Here is a 20156-nt window from a genome sequence, read left to right on the forward strand (position 1 = left end):
CTGCGGCCACCTCCGTGCACGCCGCCTTCAGTCGGAGCCGCTCTGTGTGCGGGCAGCTGGTGGCAGCGATCCTCCCAGCACGGGAAGAGTCTGCAGTGCAAATCCTGCTCCGCAATAACGCTGCGTGGAAGGGGTCGGGGCCGGGGCTGCTGGCTGTGCACGCAGTCAGGGATTCTGGGCCACTGAGCCCGGTCCCGGTCCTTCCTTCGCGGCCGCTCACCTCGCAGAAAGCTCGCTGCAGGCTCCTCTGGTCTCCGGGGACGTGGGGAGCCTGCAGCACCCGCGCTCCCGGGCTGAGCTGAGCTGCGTGCGAGCCCCGAGGGGCTCTGATAAGAAGCCCGGGCTGGGCGCGGCACGTGCTTTCGAAAAAACATACTTACAAGACGGGTTGCGATAGCTCCAAAGGTTTATTTGTCTGCTTGCGATTTATCGGGTAAGTGACGTGTGTGTGGCTTTCTGTACCCTGCCTGCATCGGCCGTGGCAAGGGGCTCTTAAAGCGAGCCCTCCGCCCCCTTCCCCAAGCCGACAGGAGAGCTCAACGGGGAATTTGGGATTTCTGTTTTTCCCTTAAACCTACCCGGGACGGAGGTGACCCCATGTGCTGGGTTCTAGTGCTGCTTTTCTGGCGCCCGGCGTCCTGCTGGTGGATGGGGCTGGAGGGGGAGATGCTGGGGGCTCTGGGTGAGGTGTGGGGGCTCGGAGAGGCTGGGTGCCGCCCACCGGTGGGGACAGGGTGAAGCCACCCGACCTCCCGCTTTGTATCAGGAACATGCTTTGCTCTGTCCTGGTGATGGGTGCCGGTCTTTAAATACCACCAGACTCAAAGACTTTGGTTCGTGGAGCCGGTGCCTGTCCCCACCCCCCCCCCTCGCCTTCCCCAGGTCCCCGTCCAGGACACACGGACGAGGCTGGGCTGACCGCGGGCAGCGGTGGAGCCGTCGCTCCTGGCACTGCCCCGGTGAGCCTGGCACGGCGGGGACGGGGCGGTGACAGGCGCGTGTCAGCAGTGAGCAAAGCTGTCCTCACTGGTGTCGCGGAGGTCCAGGCCTGCGAGGCTGGGGGGGTGACGGCAGGTGAGGTTGTTGTAGGTGTAGACGGGGACGTGGGAGTCGTCCCCCTCGGCCACGGACTGCACGAAGCGCGGGACCGCCGCGGGGTGCCGCAGGGAGAAGTCCCGCAGCCCCTTCAGCGAGCAGTTGCAATGCCAGTTGTTTCCCCCCAGCCACAGCTGCTCCAGGGCGAAGGAAGGGCAGAGGAAGCCCACCGAGAAGGTCTCCAGGGAGTTGTTACTCAGGCTGAGGTACCGCAGGTTGGCCAGGGGGGAGATGACGGCGTTGTCCAGCGTCTCCAGCTGGTTATGGGAGAGGTCGAGCCAGAAAAGTCTCTGGAGCGGGCTGAAGGCATCCTGGGAGATGTCCAGGAGCTGGTTGGAGGAGAGGAAGAGGTACTCCAGGTTGCTCAGACCCACAAAGAGCTGCGACGAGAGGTGGCTCAGCCTGTTGTGCTTCAGGTCGAGCTCCAGGAGCTCATGCAGTTCGCTGAAGCTCCGGTCCTCGATGACGGAGACGGCGTTGTGCTGCAGGAAGAGCCGCCGCAGGCTGGAGAGGCCGGAGAAGGTGCTGGCCCTGATCCTGCCGAGGCAGCTGTGCTCCAGGTGGAGGCTGTGCAGCTTGGTGACCCCCTTGAAGACGAAGTCGGGGAGGGCCTTGATGCAGTTGGCAGACAAGTGCATCACCGCCACGTTGTACAGCCCGAGGAACGCCCCAACCCTGATGTCCTGCAGCTGGTTGTTGTTGAGGCTGAGCACCTCCAGCTGGCCCAGCCCCTCGAAGGTCCTTTCTGCCAGGCTCCGGATCCTGTTGTGCCCCAGCTGCAGCTCCTCCAGGAACTGGAGGTCTTTGAAAGTCCTGGGCCTCAGGCTGCTGATGGAGTTGGTGGACAAGCGTAGGACGTGCAGGCTCAGGAGGCCCAGAAACGTGTCCTCAAAGAGCGAGACGAGGCGGTTGTGGGACAGATCCAGCCACCGGAGGGACTTCATGCCCATGAACGCGCGGGGTGCGATGGCGTTGATCTGGTTGTGGTTCAGGTAAAGCTTCTGCAGCTTCTGCAGCTTGACGAAGATGTTGATTTTGATGCCCTTGAGCGCGTTCCCGCTCAGGTCCAGCTCCTTCAGCTCCGTAAGGCTGCAGAAGAGCTGGTGCTGGAGGTAGGGGAGCTTGTTCCCCGCCAGGATCAGCTCCCTCAGGTTGGGCAGGTCGTGGAAGACCTTGTCGGGCAGGACAACCAGCGAGTTCCAGCCCAGGTTCAGGTACCACAGGTTGGAGAGCCCGGCAAACAGCCCTTCCTCCACCTTGCTGAAGAAGTTGTTGTTGAGGCTGAGGGACACGAGGTTCTGGGTGTGCAGGAAGGTGTGGGGCGCCAGGTGCTTGAGGCGGTTGCGCTCGAGGTGGAGGTGGTAGAGGCTGCGCAGGCCGTGGAAGGCGTGCTGCTCCACGGCGGCCAGCTGGCTGCTCTGCAGGTCCAGGAAGTCCAGCCCCGAGAGGTTCCTGAAGGCCGCGGCCGGCAGCTGGGTGAAGTTGTTGCCGTCCAGCCAGAGGGCTTTGGCGTTGGCGGGGACGTCCTCGGGGAGCTGCGTCAGGTTGCGGCCGCTGCAGAAGACGTTGAGCTCCTCGCTGTAGTCGTCGAAGCTGCAGGCGCAGGGGCTGGGGCAGCGCAGGGGCTCCGCGGGCTCCTTGGGGACGTCCCCATCGTGGGGCTGGGACGCGGCGGCCAACAGCAGGGCCAGGGGCAGCAGGAGCGGGGCCCTGCCCGCTGCGGGGCACGGAGGAAAGGGAGACCGTGAGCGGGGCGAGCACGGGGTGGCGACCCCCGCGTGCAGGGCGATGGCTGCCGGAGGGGACGACGCAGGGCTGGGGGACCTGAGCGCCTGGGTCACCGCGGGGCAAACGGCCGTGCCACCATGGTGTGGCACACGTCACCTACCAGCACCACGGGGCAGGGATGCCTGCTGGCACCGGTGTCCCACAGGGGACAGCGGCCACTGGTGTCCCCCTGCCCAGCGGCTGGCTCGTCCCAGCCCATGCGTGCGTACTGCTGCGTCCCGGCTCCCCCTGTGCCCTCCTGGGTGTCTGTCCCTATGTCACAGCAGTGACTTCTTCCTTTCCCTGGAAAGGCCAGCAACAGCGCTCCTCGTCCCCTCGCCTCCTTCCTCCCCAAATCAACGGAGCAGGGAACCGAGGGCTCTGCGTCACCGCGCCCGAGAAGGCGCAGGAGCTCCCTGTCTGACTCTTTAGCAGCAGAAAGCGGGGGGGAAAAAAGTTACCGGCAGCCACACGGCAAAGTCCTGGCAGGGTTTGGCCTCTCCCCCCGCGCCCCCTCGCCCTGCCCGGCTCTCTGTGCCTTACCTCTGCCTGCGCTCATGGTGGCGGGCGGCTCCGTGCGCGCTCCCGGCCCCGCGCAGGGATGGAGCAACCACCTTGACGCCCGTCCAGCGCCCGCCGCTGGCCTTAACCCTGCCGCTGCTGGGCTCGGCCACGGCCGGCGGGAGCAGGGACGGGCGCGGGGCTTCTACCCCCGCTCCGTGGCGGTGTTTGTCCCAGCTGCAGGCGCACACGGAGACGTCTGCGGGAGCGCCAAGCCCAGGAGTAGAGGTGAAGTGCCGGGAGCTGGTCTTGGGGGACGATGCTCCTGCTGGAGATGTGGTTTGGGTGGGCAGTGAGGAGAGACAGACGGACAAGGGCACCTCGTGGGGTCGCCGTGGCTGCGCCCCAGGCTCCTGCAGGGTCCCCACATGGTGGCACCGGCCCTTCCCTGGTGCTCCGCTGAGGATGCTGGTGGGGTGAGCACGGCGTCAGACCCGTGTCCCGGTGGCACAAAGTGGCCGTGCTGGGGGCACAAAGGGCAGTCAGCATGGGCCGTCCCCACAGCCCGGGCACTGCGGTGTGGTGCAGCGCGTGCAGAGGCCGGCGGAAGGGCTCGCTCGTTCCTTCATGTAGGGGTTTTCGTGCTGGGGGCTTCCCATCAATGTCCCTTCCCCGTAGCGCTGGAGGGAATGGAAGATGCTCCAATGTGAGCTTTGCTCCCCCTCGGGGTCCTGGTTTGCACCCCCGTGACGCCCAAACTCCCCAGCTCTGCGTGTCTGTGCGGAGAGCTGAGGGCTGGCAGCGGGAAGCCAAGCCAGCCCCGAGCCCGCGAGGTCCCCGTGGGCGCTGGTGCCAGCGCTCCCCTGCTGGAGCCGCCTGGCAGCTCCCCAAATCCGTGGGGAAGCTCTGACCCCGTCCTGTATCCCAGGTCATTTTCCCCACCTGCCTGCGTCCAATGTGGTTTCTGAAGAATTCTTTACCAATTTCCAGGAAAAAAAAAAAAAAAAAGGTCGCTGGTGCCCAAGCTGGAGGAGCCCCGTTGGCTCCCTGGTATCAACCGCCTGACGAACCTGTGGAAAAGCCACCGCTCGCCCTCCAGCTCCTTCAGCTCGCCTCACGCCAGTCCCCAGGGACGAGGACAGGGACGATGCGGGGACAGCGATGCTGCGCAGCCAGGCTGGCGGGGGGTCTGTCCCTGCTGCCACCTCTTCATCCCCACAAAGCACAGCCTGTCCTCCCCTGACTCGCAGGGGACTTCTCAGGTCTTCGTTCTTTAATTTTGGCAGAGGTTTTAAACTGTGGAAAACTGGGGAGTGTGCCCATGGGAACAAGTGTCAGGGTGAGCGAGGGATGCCGGCGGTTCTTTGCTCAACGTGATCGAACTTTGCAGCCCGGCTAAATAAGAAATGCTTTTCCAGTTTCTTTTTGGCCCGAAGCAGCGCCCTCCTCCCCCTCTATTTTAATCTTCTATTCTGGGAAATTATAGATCCAAAGAGAGAAGCGGGCGATGGAGACCAGCGCATCCACCACCAGGCGCTAAGCACATATTGACACAAGGCGTAATCAATGGGGGAGCCACAAAAAGCTGAACCAGCACGGCCCTGCCGGCCAAAACCCACAAAACCCACGGGTCAATTTTAAAAGCGAACGACCCGCAGCCGCAGGGCGGGTAACGCTGCGCACAGAAAGCCTCTCGCTAGGAAAACAGCAAACAAACAGCGATGGGGAAATAAGCAGCCCCTTTCCCACGCTGCCGTCAAGCCGTCATCTCCTAACGCGTCCCGGGATGCTCGAGCCCCCGGGACCGGAGCGGTGCCACCGCGGGGACTTCGCTGCAGGTCCCCACTGCCACGGCCTCCTCCTGCCGGCACCGCGGCCCTCGGTGTGCTCGGCCAGGACCAAAGTCTGCGCCGTCCGCCCTGGTTGCCATGGAGAAGGCTGTAAGGGTATTAGGGAGAGCAGCGAAATCATCAAAAAAGCCGTTTCGGACCTATTTCAGCTCTCGGGAATCGTTGCCCACCCAGCCCCCTGCCCTGCCCGCCGGAGCCGGCTCAGCTCGAGGGTCCCAGCCTGCGGTGGGACGCTGCAGCCCGGGGCGTGCAGGCCCGTACTGGTGGCACTGGTGGAGCTGGAAGGTCCTGGTGGTGGCAGCCACGCGGGTGGCGCAGGAGGGACAGCGCGACCCTCGCGCCACCCATCGCGCTCCTGGCTCCCGGTCCCCAGGGGTGAGCGTGGCCCCGGCCGGCACCCCCCGGACGCATTGTCCTCGCCCTGTCCCCACCGCCCGGGGGAGCAGGGGACGGCCCCGGGGCCCCGTGGCGGCGAAGCCCGGCCCGTGGCACCGGGACGTCCCCGGGGGCCGGCGGCAGCCCCCGGTGGCACCGCCACCCCGCGCGGAGGCGCCGCGCAGCCTCCGGCCGCCAGGGGGCGCAACAACGCCCCCGCCTCCACCCGGAAGCGCCCGCGCCCGTTGCCATGGAGACGGGGTGCGGCGGCGCGGCCTTGCCAGGCCCGGCCCGGCGGGAGGCCCCGAGCCCGGTGCCCGGTGCCCTCCCGGCGCACCCCGTGCTGCCAGGGCCGGCTGGGGTGGGGAGGGCACTGTGGGCACCAGTGGTGTGGTGTCCGAGTCCTGGCCCAGTTCCCTCTTGAGCTGTTTTAGAGCCACGTCCGGGTGCAGGCTTGCCGCTGACCCAGCCACCACCTCATCCGCGTGCCTCGGGCTCTGGAGCGAAGGGAAAGCTCAGCGCAGAGTTACCGTTTCTGCCCTTTGTGGGTTAATAAAGCACGTTTGGGTTTCGTGGGTTTGTTGTCGTTGTTCGTTTGTCGGTTGGTTTTCGCTGGATAGAGGCTTTGGGTTGCAATGACAGAGTGGAGCCATCTGTGCCTGCCCAATCTGCTGGTGGTGCTGTGAGCCAGGACAGCGTTTGTCCTTCGTATTTCCAGACCAGGGAAAAAACAGTCGCTGCCGTGTCTGGTGCGGGCGCAGCACCTGGCACTGAGGTGGGTTTGCTCCGAGCTGGGCCTGCCAGGCAGCATAGTTCCATAAATAACACCGCGTGTGCTAATTAGGCTTACAGTGCCGTGGCGAGCAAAGCGAAGGCTGGCAGGTGGAGCGGGACCCCCTCGGGAGCCAGCCTGCTGCGTGTCCCTGCGCCAGCGTGGGCTCCGGCCACACGGAGCTGGGAGCGGCGGGAGCCTGCCTGTGCCAGGGCAGCGCGGCTCCGCTCCTCTCCCCGGCGTGCCCGAGCACCCGCTGCCTGCTTCCGAGCGCTCTGGCGCTGTGGGCGTGTGTGAATTTGGCTTTCTGCTCAGCAGTGGGTGTGAAGAGACTGTGAATTCTCATCAGCGCTTTCATTACCTTAATAAAATTACTTCAGGGCTATTATGTTCTTTTGCAGAAAAATAAGATGTTAGCTGCATGTTTCATTAGCTTCTCCTTCCCCTAAGCCCCCAAAGAGCTCTGCCGCTGGGTCACACATCCGTGGCCATTTCTGAAATCCACTTTGAGGTGCTAGAGGATCTTCGACAGCAGCCGGGACCAGATGCCAGTGGTGAGGAGCTGGTGAACGATGCTTGGCATGGTGCTTGTATCAGGATGGGCCCTCTCCCTCGGCCATAAATTTAGCCTAGCTACTAACAAGTTATTCAGAGCTATGGTCTTTATGAATGTTGCATCAACAACGCTTTTCTTAAGAGACAAATTCTTACCTAAACTCGCCTGCTCTACAGAAATAGAGATAATAAGCCTGAAATTAGATGAAAAAAACAGCATTTGTTTTACCCTGTGACTGCCATTCCCCAAGTTTTTCCAGCATTACCACTGTGCCTTAAACTCTCTGTAACCCTCACTTGTGTGTCAGGGGCTCTATTCAAGCACTTGTAGCTTCGTGCACCCTTGGGAGATATCCCAGTTGTGTCTGGAAGGTTTCCAGTTGGGTTCGGCGATGCAGTGCAGACCGGCACAGTCCAGGTTTAGCCCTGTCTGAGCCCATCAGAGTTCAGCGCGCCTCTAACCATGAGCGAGCATTGACAAATGGGCTGCTGCAAATTCCTCTGAGTCTGCAGCAAGTCAAAGTTCAGCTGCGGCTGTAAGGGAAGCAGCTCCTCCTCGGGGAGCTGCTAGCGCTGCTCGATTTAGGGAGCTTCTTCCTGTGTCCTGGGCTGTCATTCTCAGCACACAGCTAGCTTTTATAGCAGTTTCTTTCCATGTGTGTTCTGCTTTAAAATTTACATTTTTCCACATAACATCTCGTATTCTAGCTGATAAATTTGGAAAGGTCTTCCCTGTCACCAGCTGTAGCTCAGTCAGAGCTGAAAGATCCTGATCCCCTTTGGGCAGCTCATCGGCCTTTCATAATTGTGTGCTGTCCTTCCTAGATGACACAAGAGATACAAGTACTGTAGAGATAAGAAAAAAATGCAGGGAAGCAAGCTGATGCTAGATGCTACAGGACAGTCTCGGGACAGATGGCTAAATTAAAGGTCTGAGTTGTGAAATTGAGATCCAGATCTGAAATCCTGTAAAGATCCCTGTGGTAGAGACGGAAGCCATCCCTGCAGAGTGGCTTTGGGTTTGGAACGAATACAAATGGTGCAGCACCTCCTCACTGGCAGCATTACCTCGCTGGTGGTGTCTGCTAAGCTTCTCACTTGAGTATCTTATCTGTGCTGTCTTAGGAACACGGATACCTCCTGACCCGTGTCATTTCTTCTGCTCTAACAGCCTCAGGGCTGGCTGCAATACTTGGCTCCACCTCAGATCAAAGTGGATGCTGCACCCTCTAGCAACCAAAGTTGATAGCAACATCGCTCGTGCTGTACCTAGAGGGGAAAGTCGCTGCCGCAGAGATCCTTAGGCCCTGCCTTTGCTCTTCAGTCTCTGCTTGCCTGGTACTGTGCAAAGAACCTAGCCTGCGAGCACTGAGTTTCATGCACATGGATTTTGGAAGCGTTGCAGAGAAGGAGAGTGTAAATGCTCTGACAGAGCAAGTGCAGCATCTCGCTAACAAAAATGTAAGTATGAAGGTCTGCAGCCCCTTCCTGGGTCACTGAACCAGTGCTCTGCAAATGAAATCCTAATTGCAGGAGGAAAATGGCAGCTGAAAATCCCATCTGCAATCTGTTAAAGCTCTGAGAAGCTGCATTTCCTTGCTGGATATGCTGTGCTCTTCCCTTCCATCAGCACGGTGACAGAAGAGAAGAGCTCTGCTCTCTGGCACTGGCTGTCGGAGCTGTTTTGTGTCTCTAGGTGCGGCTGCAGGATAGGAATGAGAGGCTGTACATGGGGCTTGGAGACCTGCAGGAGAGGATGGGGACGCTGGCTGGCTCCAAAACAGATTTGTCAGCCAGAATGGTCTTCAGTGAAGAGGAAAAACTGAAGGTAAAACAGATACTTGGGGAGCTGGAGAGAACTGAGCCGTGAAGCTGTATGAGCCCAATAGGTCTGCAGTGAAAAATCTGGTGGGAAATGTTGGGGCCTCTTTCCAGAGGTATTTGTGTTTTCAAAACCAAGGCTCTTCCGTTTGCTCCCTGGAGGTGTTTAGGCTGGAATAAGCTTGGATTGACTATGGTGTCACTGGCTTCCCACACCTCTTCCTTCCGAAAGAGGCCAAGACCTCAGGGTTGATTCTCCTTAGCTTTTCCTCTTTGAGGGTTGTGTCTTTGCCTTTTTATTTGGTGTGTCTGTGGGACAGGATGCTTCAGTGGCAAAAAGCCGCAGTGTCGGGAGCTGATCCCGGCTCTCAGCAGTGTTCCTCTTCTGCTGTTCTGCTAGTGCTCAGGTAAAAGGTGCAACTGTGGGTCCTTTCAGTACCCCCGGGCTCTAATTCCCTGTTGCAACCTGTTGAGATACTGTGCTGGCCTCAAAGTCAGTCCATGACCTTTTTATAACGTCCTTTCTCTCTCCTAGATTTCCAAAGACCTCATTGATCTCCAGATTGAGACAAACAAAATGAAGGAGCAGTATGAGACAGAGAACTTTGAACTGAAAAATATGGTATGCAGAAGGTTTCAGTTCTGCCAGATACCTTTATCCAGGATCTTTTCTTGTTTGGCATACTCACTTTTCTTTAGCTAGAGTAGTGAATTACCCCCATTGCCCCAGATACTTGAGAAATTCATGTGAAACTCATCTCCCTTCATGCTAGAGCCTGTTTGGCCAAATAAATGCCCTCTTACAGCTGCTGGTCTAATTCTGCTGCCCCCCTCTGCAGATCTTGTCCCTGGAGAACCGTGTGCTGGAGCTGGAGCTCCGCGGTGAGAAAGTCACCAGGGAGCGGGACGCCTTGCGGGACCAGCTGCGCACGCTGGAGACCAGCCGTAAGGAGCTGGCGGATGAGTACATCATTCTGAAGAGCAATTACCTGGCCCTGGGCAAAGAGCTCGACCGGGAGGTGAGACAGATTTGGTGTTCTCTACTCCACCCCACAACTTCCCGATCTAAGGTTGTCTTTGGGTTGCTTACCAAGCCAGGAGCAGCGCTGTGCCCATGCTGCCCTGTGTGACTGCGCTCCTGTTATCGGAGTCTTCCCGTTTTCCCGTTACCCCACATTCCCATCCCTAGCCATGCAAAGAGGAGGTCGTTGCAGGCCTGATCTGGGTGCATGTTTCAGGTCCCTCTGGACTGCCAGCATGCTTTGTTTCCCTTTTTTTCTGCATGGCTTGCACAGGCTGCATAGGAATGGATTTGTAGTCTGTCTCATCTCACTTGGTGGCGGGAAGGGGCCTGGAAGTTTTTGAAGTCGACAAGTTTATAAAAACACTAAATATAATCAAGTTTCTGATTGTCCCTTAAAATATAGTGAATTTCCTGGTGACTATTAAATTAGTGATGATTAACTCAAGTCTTTTGGATCCCAGAACTGTGCATTCCTTTGGCAAGAATAGCTACTGTAAAAGACCTTCCCCACTTCCCTCCCTCTCCCCCCTCCCACTTCTCCTTCTCTTTGAATTGGATCGGCTGACTGACGCACTCCTGCCTCCCTCCTCGGCAGATATTTCAGCTGGTTCAGCCAAATGACCTAGTTTACCGTGCTGGCCCTGTGATGGGAGGATGTGGGGCATGCTAGTTTATACAGGATTGACATGAAATGTCACCCCACAACTGGCAAAGCCCCACCAAGTGCATTTTGTCCGTGTCTGTCCAGTTTCTCTGTATGGTGAGCATCAGGTAGAGCTCAGGTAGAGGAGTATACAAGGTCACGGCCATCCGGTTGCCAATCAAAGAGTTAGGGACTTGTGAAGTTACCCGTTAGCACGGATGTGGCAGTGAGGGGGGTACGGCTCCCAGCCGGCTCCAGCTGGGAAGTGAAAAGCCAGTTTCAACTCATCTGTTGCACCTTGCAGCTGGGATGGACGCAGGGCACACGCACGCGCTATCATTTGTCATAAGCTGAGAAACTGCTCACGAGGAAGCAGGCTCGGCTGCTCGCGGGGTGCGAACCCACCCTCCAGCCCTTGCTGTCCGGGGAGCACGAGGCAGAGCGCGTGCCGCTGCCTGCCAGCACGCTGCCGAGACAGAGCTCACGGAGGAGTAGCTCAGCGTTCAGCGATCTCTGTTGCTTCTCGTCCCCAAGGGGGTGCAGTGTGTTAGTCAAAAACTGGATTTTCAGGCTGCTGACATCTCAGAATGATGGTCTTAAGGGGTTAGCGGTAATAACACGCTGTTTTCGTGTGGATCCTGGAACGTTTCAGAGAAAAGCGAGGCACATGGAGTAAGTTACGTGCTCGGATAGCATCCTGGAGTGGTGGAGCAGGGATCAGAAGCCAAGGGTGAAATCCTCGGGTGTAATTGGTAGGGTGAGGACTTTACCCTGGTGTCTTGGCTCTGACTGCCGAATATCCCTGCCTGAAGCGAAAGAGACTCCAACTTGGCAGCCTGGGGCTTGTCGCGGCATGGGCCTCTTGCTCATTATTTTCCCAGTGCGGACTTTCCCAAAGGAAATGGCAAAAGCAGCCCGCGGTTCTGCCCCCTCCCCTTCCCCGGAGCTCTTCGCGGGAGACAATGAACCTTTTACACATTCCCAATTACAAGTGCTACTTGTGACCTTGCCAATATGTTGTCATGGCTGCTTGGCGCAGGAGCAGCTCTGCGGGCTCATTCATGGTCCCTTGTAGGGAACAGTTAGAGTCTCTGAATTGTTACAGCCCCCATTGTACGCCTTGATTCACAAATCGCCCTGGGTCTGTCCCAGGCGCAGGAGAGCGGCCGCGCTGGCCTTTCCCGTCCCCGGGGAAGTGCCTGGCAGGAGATGCCAGCCCGACACTTTGTGCCTGTTTTCTAACGCGCTGTAAATTCTTCCTTTTCAAGACCCTGACCTTTCCTCAACTCTCCATTTCCTCCTGCTCTTTTGTTCGGGGGGCTCGCACGGCCCACAGCGGTGCTACAAAGCGAGGCCGGCGCGGGGAACCCGAGCGGCCCCGGACCGGTCCCATGCCGGGGTTTTCCCTGGAGCGGGGCCAGGACTCGGAGCACATGGGAGGCGGAGAAGCCCATCACAAACCTGGGACTGCCTCTTTCTTTTGCCGGCCAAAAAAAAAAAAAAAAAAAAAAAAAAAAAAAAAGGCTGGTCCTTCTGCGCTTGTGTGACCCCCTCTGATCAAATTGTCGGCACTGACAGCTGCAGATGGATCGGTTTCGGTTGGGGAACAAGCAGCCTGTCTCTGCGTAGCTGTCAGTTTTCACAGCTGTATATCTCACCTCTTTGTCAGCCTCTTTTCTCCTCTCCTCTCTCCCTCAGCCCACCCTGTGCTATCTTTTGATAAGCTATTCTCTACACGGATGACTCAGATGACCTCTGCCTCCCATCCTCCCGATTCACTGCCATGGTAACAATTACTCAAGCTTGTCCCCAGTCATAAACTCCATCAAAGCTTTGTTATCTACATAGAAACCCTCCCGTGAGACATGAATTCCCCCAGTGTTCCTTCCAGATCACCTGTAACAGAGCCTTTCTCATTCAGATACTCTTTATCTTTTGGAAATGTGTCACTTCACACCAGTGCTGCTTTGAATCTCGCTGCCTACACGGTGCTGTGGGCTGCCTGCTTCTGGAGGTATGCATTCAGACAAAACTGGAATTAGCTGGGTGGCGTCAGCCGAGATGGATGGATATTTGGCCATTCTCCCTTACATTATGTAGTCCAGCACTGTTCAGAGGCATTGTTTGGGGAAAGACATGCCTAACGTGTTGGGAAGCTGTGCGGGGAGTACAGAGTCGGGGTAAGGAGGGAGCTGTGGGTCAGGACGGAGCGGCGCTGGCAGAGCTGTGCCCAGGGCTGGGCTGGCATCAGGGTGCGCTGGCACCGCGATCCCTACCTGAACGTGAGCGTGCGAGCGAGACGGGCATGGGGAGTGAGGTTACGTGTGAATAACGCTGGTGCCTGGCAATGATGCTCGCCCTGCATCTCCGTGAGAATTAGAAAATCACTGATATCCTTGGACATATGAGAGGGAACTAAAAATAAAACTTGCTTTCAGGAGGGGACGTGAGTGCCTGCTTTGTGTACACACCAGGAACAGTGGGTATGTGCTGAACAAACAGCGCATGGAGCTGGAGAGGCAGGATTTCAGACGCTCTTTCCTTCTTGCTTGACCTGGCAGGTCTTGAAGAATGAAGAGCTCAGCCTAGAGCTGCTCAACCTGGCCAATGCCAAGAGCACCCTTCCCGGCACAGGGAGCTACCACCTCCTCTCCCACGCCGCAGCCGATGAGCCCTCTGCTGAGCCGGGAAGAGTGCGAGCAGTGGTGCGCCGTGTCTCTGCTCGGAAGGTGAAGGTAAGGAAGGACCTCTCTGCCCTGTCCCCAGTCTGAGCTCCTTGGAGAACAGGGATCTAAAGGTACCTTCTTCTGTCTCTTCTTCAAATCAGCCAGAAGATGCACTTGCCTCTGAACACAAGCAGCAAAACCTGGAAAAAAATGTGAGTGTGTGGGGGATCTGCTGTGGGGCCCTTGGGGAAGCACAGGGGGGAATTTATTTGGAGTGTGGCTGGCATCTCCTGGTACTAACTTGAGTTTTGTGGATGAGTTAGTGCCTTGGTTTATTTTCTTTTCTTTAAGCCATGCGGTTGAGATAAGAATAACTCCTGCCTCGTGCAGGGCAACATGTGGTTCCCTCAGTCAGTGCCCACTGTAGAGCAGAGGCAGGAGTTTAAAATCAACAAGTGCAGGGGACGCTTGGTTATTTTCTTCTTGCTGATACTTGAAATAGATGAGGGTGATAAGCACCCAAAAATGAGAGCACAAGAGATATTTCCTGCCTTGTTTCCATCTGCAGCCTGTGTGATACCAGCTTGGGCTCCGCCACCAGCTCCTGTTGAGAATCTGACTCTCGGAGTGAGAATCTCACTTGGAGGAGCGACACGTGTGCCCCCCCACGTGCCCTGTCTCTGGATCAAACGTCATTTCTGGCGTGCTGCAGAGCACTGGTCACTAAACCTGTCCTTTCCCCTGTGTTTCCCATATCAGCTGGATTTGGGCTAGCTGGAGGCTCTCCTCACCTTCTCCCTCTTGAAGAATCCTTCTGTTTATGTCAGCCCTCGATCTCATCTGCCTGTTCGCTTGTCCCTCAGTTGCTTGGAAACCAGGATTACATAAAAGTGGAGATTGAAAATCTGAAGAAAACCTACGATTCGCAGCAGCAGAAGCTGGAAGAGCAAGTGTGAGTGTTTGAAGCACACGCATCCTTCTCTTGTCCAGCTGGGCATTTTTGGGTCTCATTGCAGCTGGATGTGATCTTGGCGAACAGGAGTGGAGGCAGCCTCCCTTTGGTGGGGTACGGGGTGGCAAATGACTGTTATAAGCGAGGCCTGGAAGTAAAAGCTGATGTTTTTGAGGATCTTAAGCGTGTTAGATGTCTCCTTAAAAGTCTGTTTGGGTACACAACTGGCCTTGAAAATCCGCGGTCAATGTGTGGCAGAGCTGCTCAATGTGTAAGCAGCTGCTTAGAGATTTCTGTCATTAGTAGTGATTTCCTTCTCAAAGCTGGAGGTATCGGGCCTGCAGAGACGTTTGGGGATTTGAAATAAACATGCCTTCTTCCTGTGTGCACAGGATCGCCGTGGGGAAGGAGCTGCAGGAGGCGAAGCGAGCAATTCGGGACACCCAGCGCAAACTGGCAGAGCAGTCAGCAGTAAGGGCAGGCTCCCTCCCTTCCCCTCCTGTGGCTGAGACACAAGGTGCAATGAACGTAACCCGGAGCTAGCGGTGGGGCGGATGGCTGGTACTGAGGTGCTCCGGCATCTCTCCCTCTCCGGGGAGAGGGAGCTCCTCCCTGCACAAGGCATGCAATGCACGTGGTGGGATGTGCTGCTTGCTTGGGGTGGGAGGAATTTTGTTCACCGATGTTTCAAAAGAGCTGGAGAAACCACTTGCAGGGGATTGCAAATGATAAAAGGTAGCAGAGGAATATAGACTAAATATTTCTGGTAAGCTCCTGCATGAAAACCCAGGCCCTTCCCAACCTCTCTGCTGTAGGGAAACTGAAGTCCCCGTTCCTTATCGAGCACTTTAGTGCCCCTTGTTTGGCTGGAGGCTGAGAGCAGCAGTGTGAACGCTGGCTGTGCCTAGGTGCTGCTCACCTCCCGGAGCCAGCTGCAAGAGGTGGAGGCGGAGAACTCCCAGCTACAGCTGCGTGTGAAGGAGCTCAACGAGCAGTACCGCTCCCGGCTCGCGCAGCACGTCAAGGACTTGGCGGTGGGTACCCCCAGACCCCGGCCTGCAGAGGGCTCTCCGTGCTGGCCGCCTACATCTGGAATGTGTCTGCTCCGTCCCCTCCTTGCTGGGCTGCTGGGCAGAGGGGCGCTGGGGTTTGGGGAGCTGTGCTTGCAGCAGGAGTCGGTCTCTCTCCTAGCCCAGATTTCCTGTGTGACCACGTGAAACTGTCTGAGTTTCTGCTGGGACTATCTTCCTTGGTCAGATTACTTGGATGGAAAGATCCTCTTATTTACTATGGCTGCCTTCCAGTTGGCTCCTAATCCCCATTGCCCTGACAACTTCCCTCGGCAGGCCCGGCGGTGCCACTGCGGGCTTTGTTGCCGCCTCGGTTTGCTGCCTCCACGGTGCCCCTGCTGCTGTCCTCAGGGGAAGCTTTGCCAGCCTCTGCGGTCGGCACAGACCCGTGTAACGCAAGAGCCTGGGACCTGCAGACCTGCTCTGGGAACAAGCAAGCGCCTCTGGTGTAGAGTAGGGCCAACAGAGCACGGTGAGGACTCGGCACAAAGCAGGAGTTTCAGGCAGGTTCAGGCGTGGGTACCTGCTTGCATCCATCAGTGGCTGGGAAGAAAACTGTTTCTACCCCCATAGGTAAGCAGTTTTTGGCAAGAACTGCTGTGCCAGGAGGTTAACAATGCAGAAGCATTTTTTACTATGAAGATGAGCTTCATTTCTGACAGGGTATCTCCTAACAGAGGGAGCAGGGCACAGCAGAAAGAATACAGGCCTAGAGACGTGCTCCTGACGCACTCGTGTTCCCCTAGATGGATCCGTGATACAGGGTCACTGACAGCAGTATGCCTTCTCTGCCTTGAAAGGGGTGTGATGGAAGTTAATTAGTCTTTCCTGCTCTTAGGAAATGGAAGATATGCCCTATTCTGAGTGCTGTCATCACAAATATTCCTGGACCTTCAGTGTGGGAAATGGGTTACTCGCCTCAGGGAAAGACTTGATCACTTCCATTTCCTTCTCTGTGTGTTTAAAGGACTACATGGACAGCAAATCCAGTGACCGGACAGAGCCCAGCAAAGCCCCAGCTCACATGAAGCACTTTGTGGACAGCATGCTGAAGGACATCAGAGCTTCCTACAAGTCTCGGGAGGAGCAGCTAGCTGGAGCAGCACGTGCCTACAAGAAACGCATGAAAAACTTGGTCAAGAAGCATGAGAACCTGCTGATTGCGTACAGGTAGGGCTAAAACAGGGTCTGGGCTACCTCTGCCTCTTCAGGTCATTGCTAGGGACCTAGTGGAAGTGCCCCATGGTGTTAGCACCCAGCCCCCTTGCTGCAAGGGAGGCATACGGGGCTCCTAGGTGGAGCAGAGGTCCTGGAGTGCACGCTTATCTCCATACTCCTGACACGCCAGGAGCAAGGTATCTCCAGCTACACACCAGGGTGCTCTGCATGCACTGGAGCTGCTCCGTGCACAAATTCCTCCTGTGCAAAATTTAGGGCGAGAGACTGAATCCACGTTGGATGGTGTGGAAATGGAGAGGTACCACCAATATGTCCTTCTTCCCAGCCCTTCCCTGCAGCATTCCCAGCTCTGCTCCACAGCTGTCTCAGCAGCTTGGGCTGTGGGAAGCAGCAGAAATGCTTGTGGCTTTAAGGCCACAAATAGGATGAGCTGCCATCAGCACTCCCAGGAATATTGCACGTGCTGCTGGGCTCTCCCACCTACCCTTTCCAGGTGGACTGGCTCTCGGTGGCCAGAAGCCAGCAGGTGCCAAGCCAATGGCACTGCCAGCAGCATCAACGCTCAGCGCTGTTACTTCACCAAAGCTACCGAGTCTTAACGCCTCTTGGCATGTTGTTACAGCATGCAGCGAGAGCAGATCCGCTCCTTGGGCAGCAGCGATATGGATTCCGGCCCCGCTGAGCTCCACTTTGCCATCACAGACCCAGAGCTGCTGACAAACACAACCCAGGAGCTAAACCGGCTGCGGGAGAACAAAGCAAAACTGGAGCTGCAGCTACACGAATTGCAGCAGGTAGCGGCTGGGCTGCTGACCTTCTGCAGCAGTGAAACGGGGTGGGGGGAGTCTCACCAGCAATAGACAGAGCAGTAGGATAGCTCTCTCCATTTCTGTGTGCATTCCCTGAGGGGTTGCTATGTCTCTGTGACACAGACTAGTGCTTGCTCACGTTCTCACTCGGGGATGTCCAAGCAGGAGACCACGCTCAGAAGCACACCAGTGAGCTCCACGTCCTCCCACTGGTTCTGCCTGAGCAGTGACATCTTTCTTGATTTGTGCGAGATGCATTTATTTAAACATTAATGGGGTGGGAGACCTAAACCTTAGGACTGTTCTGCACATAACTTCCCTGTCAGGACTCTTAGTGTTAGAGTGCTAGGACAGTTGCGCCACTTTCTTCAAAGTGGTGAGGACTGTGGTGAGATTGCAATGCTCTAATGCTTACAGAACTACTGTTCTTCCTTTGCCTTCAGAAAAAAATGAAAGAAACCTCTGACCTTCAGCTGTCATCTGAGCAGTAAGTCCTGTCTGTTTCTTGGGATATTCAAAATGCTGATTTCTCCTTGCTGTATGGACTGAGGGGTCTTTTCTGCATTACTTGGAGACAGTAATAAATAGGGAGAAAGAGAGCTGATAGGAACTCATCTGAGAAGAAAAGCCAGCTGTCGTCTCAGTGCAGCATTTCCTGTGGCAAAATGAGTTGGTCATTTGGGCCTTGATCCAAGAAAGCTCTTAAGCACGTTTGATTTAATCGTGTTTTTAGTCCCACTGATCTCTTCAGAAGCTGAAGTTAAGCGTACGGCTGAGGGCGTTGGTGGATCACAACCCAAGAAAGGCCAGTGAAACTACACCAGCTTGGGACAGTCTTGTTTCTCCTCCCTCCCAGTACAGAAGCTGGGCAGGAACACTCGGTGATCCTGCCCTGACACCACCCTGGTTTCCTGACATGCCATTTATTTTCTCATTTTGATCAATCTCTTCCCCCTGCTCCATTCTTCTGCTGAAATTCTACCAGCTGTAACCAAGGAGTGGGAGAACAAAGTGTAAGAGAAATCCAGGGTGGGATTTTTCTGCCTTTTAAAATGTGGTACCTTAGAAAACATGCCAGGTATTGCAGTAACTGGATTCCAGTGCCAAGGAGTTGGTCAGTGCCTGAGCCACTGGGTTCCAGAGAAGTCTCTTGGAGAAGAGTTATCGGAGCCTGCCACTGGTTTTGATGCTGACAAATAATAGTAATCCTTGAAGAGATACATTAATTTTGACAGACTCAGCACAGGAGCAGGACAGAGAAGTACCAGAACCTGGATTTTAGTGGTGTATCTTGTTGTGAAGGTTTGTATAGCTGCCAAGAGGCCCTACACACTGAAAACATTTATTCTGTGCGCTGATGGTTTTTACCAGAGCTGTTATCCTGCTGCTCTAAGCAAAGACACAAAGCCTGCTGTAACCACAGTACTGTAACTATTGTCGTGTTCCTTGACTTTATCAGATGTGTGGCTTCACTGTTTATTGTTCTCTCAACTTCTGCTCCCATGAAACTTCTTTCAGCCACTATTTTCCAAGTGCCCGGGCTGGGTGACTGCAGCCACCAGAGGGAACTCGCGCGGCCGCAGCAGAGCGGTCTCCGGTCTGCAGGCTGCCATGCTTGAGCACAATGCATTCCTCAGTTCATACAACCAAAATTCCCCGAGCATCAGATGTGACCTGTATTTTGCTCGTTCAGACTGGGACAGAATGGGAAGAACTTTCCCACGGCTGGGCTGCGCAGACAGCTCACCTATCGCACCCAGCGCTCAGGGCGAGCGGGTCTGTGCTCACACACATGAAAAGCGCCAGCGCTTGGCATTGATCATACCCCGCTCTCCATTTCCATAAAGTTCAGCCTTGCAGTCTCAGGTTAATGACTCTTTCTGCTTGGAGTCCTCTGATGTATGAGTGTTGATGTGAGCTTGGAACGAATCCAGCCATCACAGCGGGAAACTCAGGTTGGCAGAGGGGCTGTGACTCTCACGCCTGGGCACAGGGACAGCGCTGCGTGCCCTGAAGTTGGGGCCACGGGGATAGAAAAGGTTTGGCGCTCTGTGCTTTCTGCTCTGCTGGACACGAAGCGCTTCCAGCCTCCGAACAGAGCTGTGCAACTTGCAGATGGGCTGGCTTTGAGTGTCCGTGCAAGATCAAAACTGCTTCTCTCTCCTAGGAAGCCAGATGAGGAGGGCTGGGCAGAGGTCAGGAAGCAGCTCCGGGAGTTCACACACAGCACCCAGGTAAAGGGCCGGAGCAGCCCACCTGAAATAAGCTCAGCCTTTGCTCAGGTGTCAGAGAGGTGCTGCCCCAGCTGGGTCCTTCTCTGGCCACAGCTGTGGCCTTGACCAGCACATGACCAAGTGATGCTGAGCACTGAGGCTGTGCTTTCACAGCTCCTGAAAGAAGCAGAGACCAGCCCTTATGGCTGCAGGTTGTTGGCCTGTATTGTTCCATGTCTTGTTTCAGCACAAGGATTTAGGTATCTGTATAACAAACAGGTTTTCGACCTGGTTTAAATGAGAAGTCTAGTTTGAATCTGAATCAGCTTCGCAGTCTGGTTCCCTCAGGGTGCAAGGGTATTTGCACTACATTCAGGAACGGGGTGGCCCCGAGCTCTCTTCAGCCACAACATTGCTCTGCAGCAGCCAGCAGCCTGGAGATGCTCGCTGTGAGCGGGCTTGGCACAGGTGGGCTTTGCTGTCCAGCCCTGATCACAGCAGTGGGGCTGCTGGGGGGAAAGGGGATCGCTGGCGCAGACTGCCAAACCTGGGGCAGTAGAGGAAGGGCTTTGGAAACAGAGCAGAGCTCTTGGGAGGGAAAACTAGATTGGCAGGGGAGAGTTATTGTGTGTCCTGGGGTGGCCCAGGCCCTCGTGCCTGTGGTCTGGTCAAGGAGAGCTCACCTGGTCGGCACAGCCGGTGGCCAAGAGTGGCTGAGCCTGCTGAAGGCTGGGCTCTTGTCACCAGGCTCCTTTCTCAGAGCACGTCAGTCTCCTGCCTGCCTCTGCAGCTTTGTGCCAACTGTGCCAGAGCCAGAGAGTTCGGTCCCTCCTGGCAGAGAGGGGGCGAGCGACTTCCCTCCCG

General features: G+C 56.4%; 2 protein-coding genes across 2 annotated transcripts; one reads left to right on the forward strand and one right to left on the reverse strand.

Annotated features, from left to right (window-relative positions):
* Window positions 1–356: 356 nt before the first annotated feature.
* Window positions 357–5732, reverse strand: IGFALS (insulin like growth factor binding protein acid labile subunit). The gene is made up of 2 exons (XM_040574474.1): window positions 3406–5732; window positions 357–2812 (listed from the first exon to the last, which is right to left on the reverse strand). The coding sequence occupies exons 1-2, from the start codon at window positions 3419–3421 to the stop codon at window positions 1002–1004; spliced, it is 1827 nt and encodes a 608-aa protein (XP_040430408.1). The 5' UTR covers window positions 3422–5732; the 3' UTR covers window positions 357–1001.
* Window positions 5733–8014: 2282 nt separating this feature from the next.
* On the forward strand, window positions 8015–19418 carry CCDC78 (coiled-coil domain containing 78). The gene is made up of 13 exons (XM_040575023.1): window positions 8015–8376; window positions 8612–8743; window positions 9272–9358; window positions 9576–9755; window positions 12965–13138; window positions 13231–13281; window positions 13933–14021; window positions 14414–14492; window positions 14930–15055; window positions 16059–16261; window positions 16893–17064; window positions 17523–17566; window positions 19247–19418. Exons 1-13 carry the CDS (start codon window positions 8293–8295, stop codon window positions 19416–19418), a joined length of 1593 nt encoding a protein of 530 aa, XP_040430957.1. The 5' UTR covers window positions 8015–8292.
* Window positions 19419–20156: the final 738 nt, after the last annotated feature.

Source organism: Cygnus olor, chromosome 15 (assembly GCF_009769625.2).
Source record: "Cygnus olor isolate bCygOlo1 chromosome 15, bCygOlo1.pri.v2, whole genome shotgun sequence".
NCBI classification, from domain to species: Eukaryota; Metazoa; Chordata; class Aves; order Anseriformes; family Anatidae; genus Cygnus; species Cygnus olor.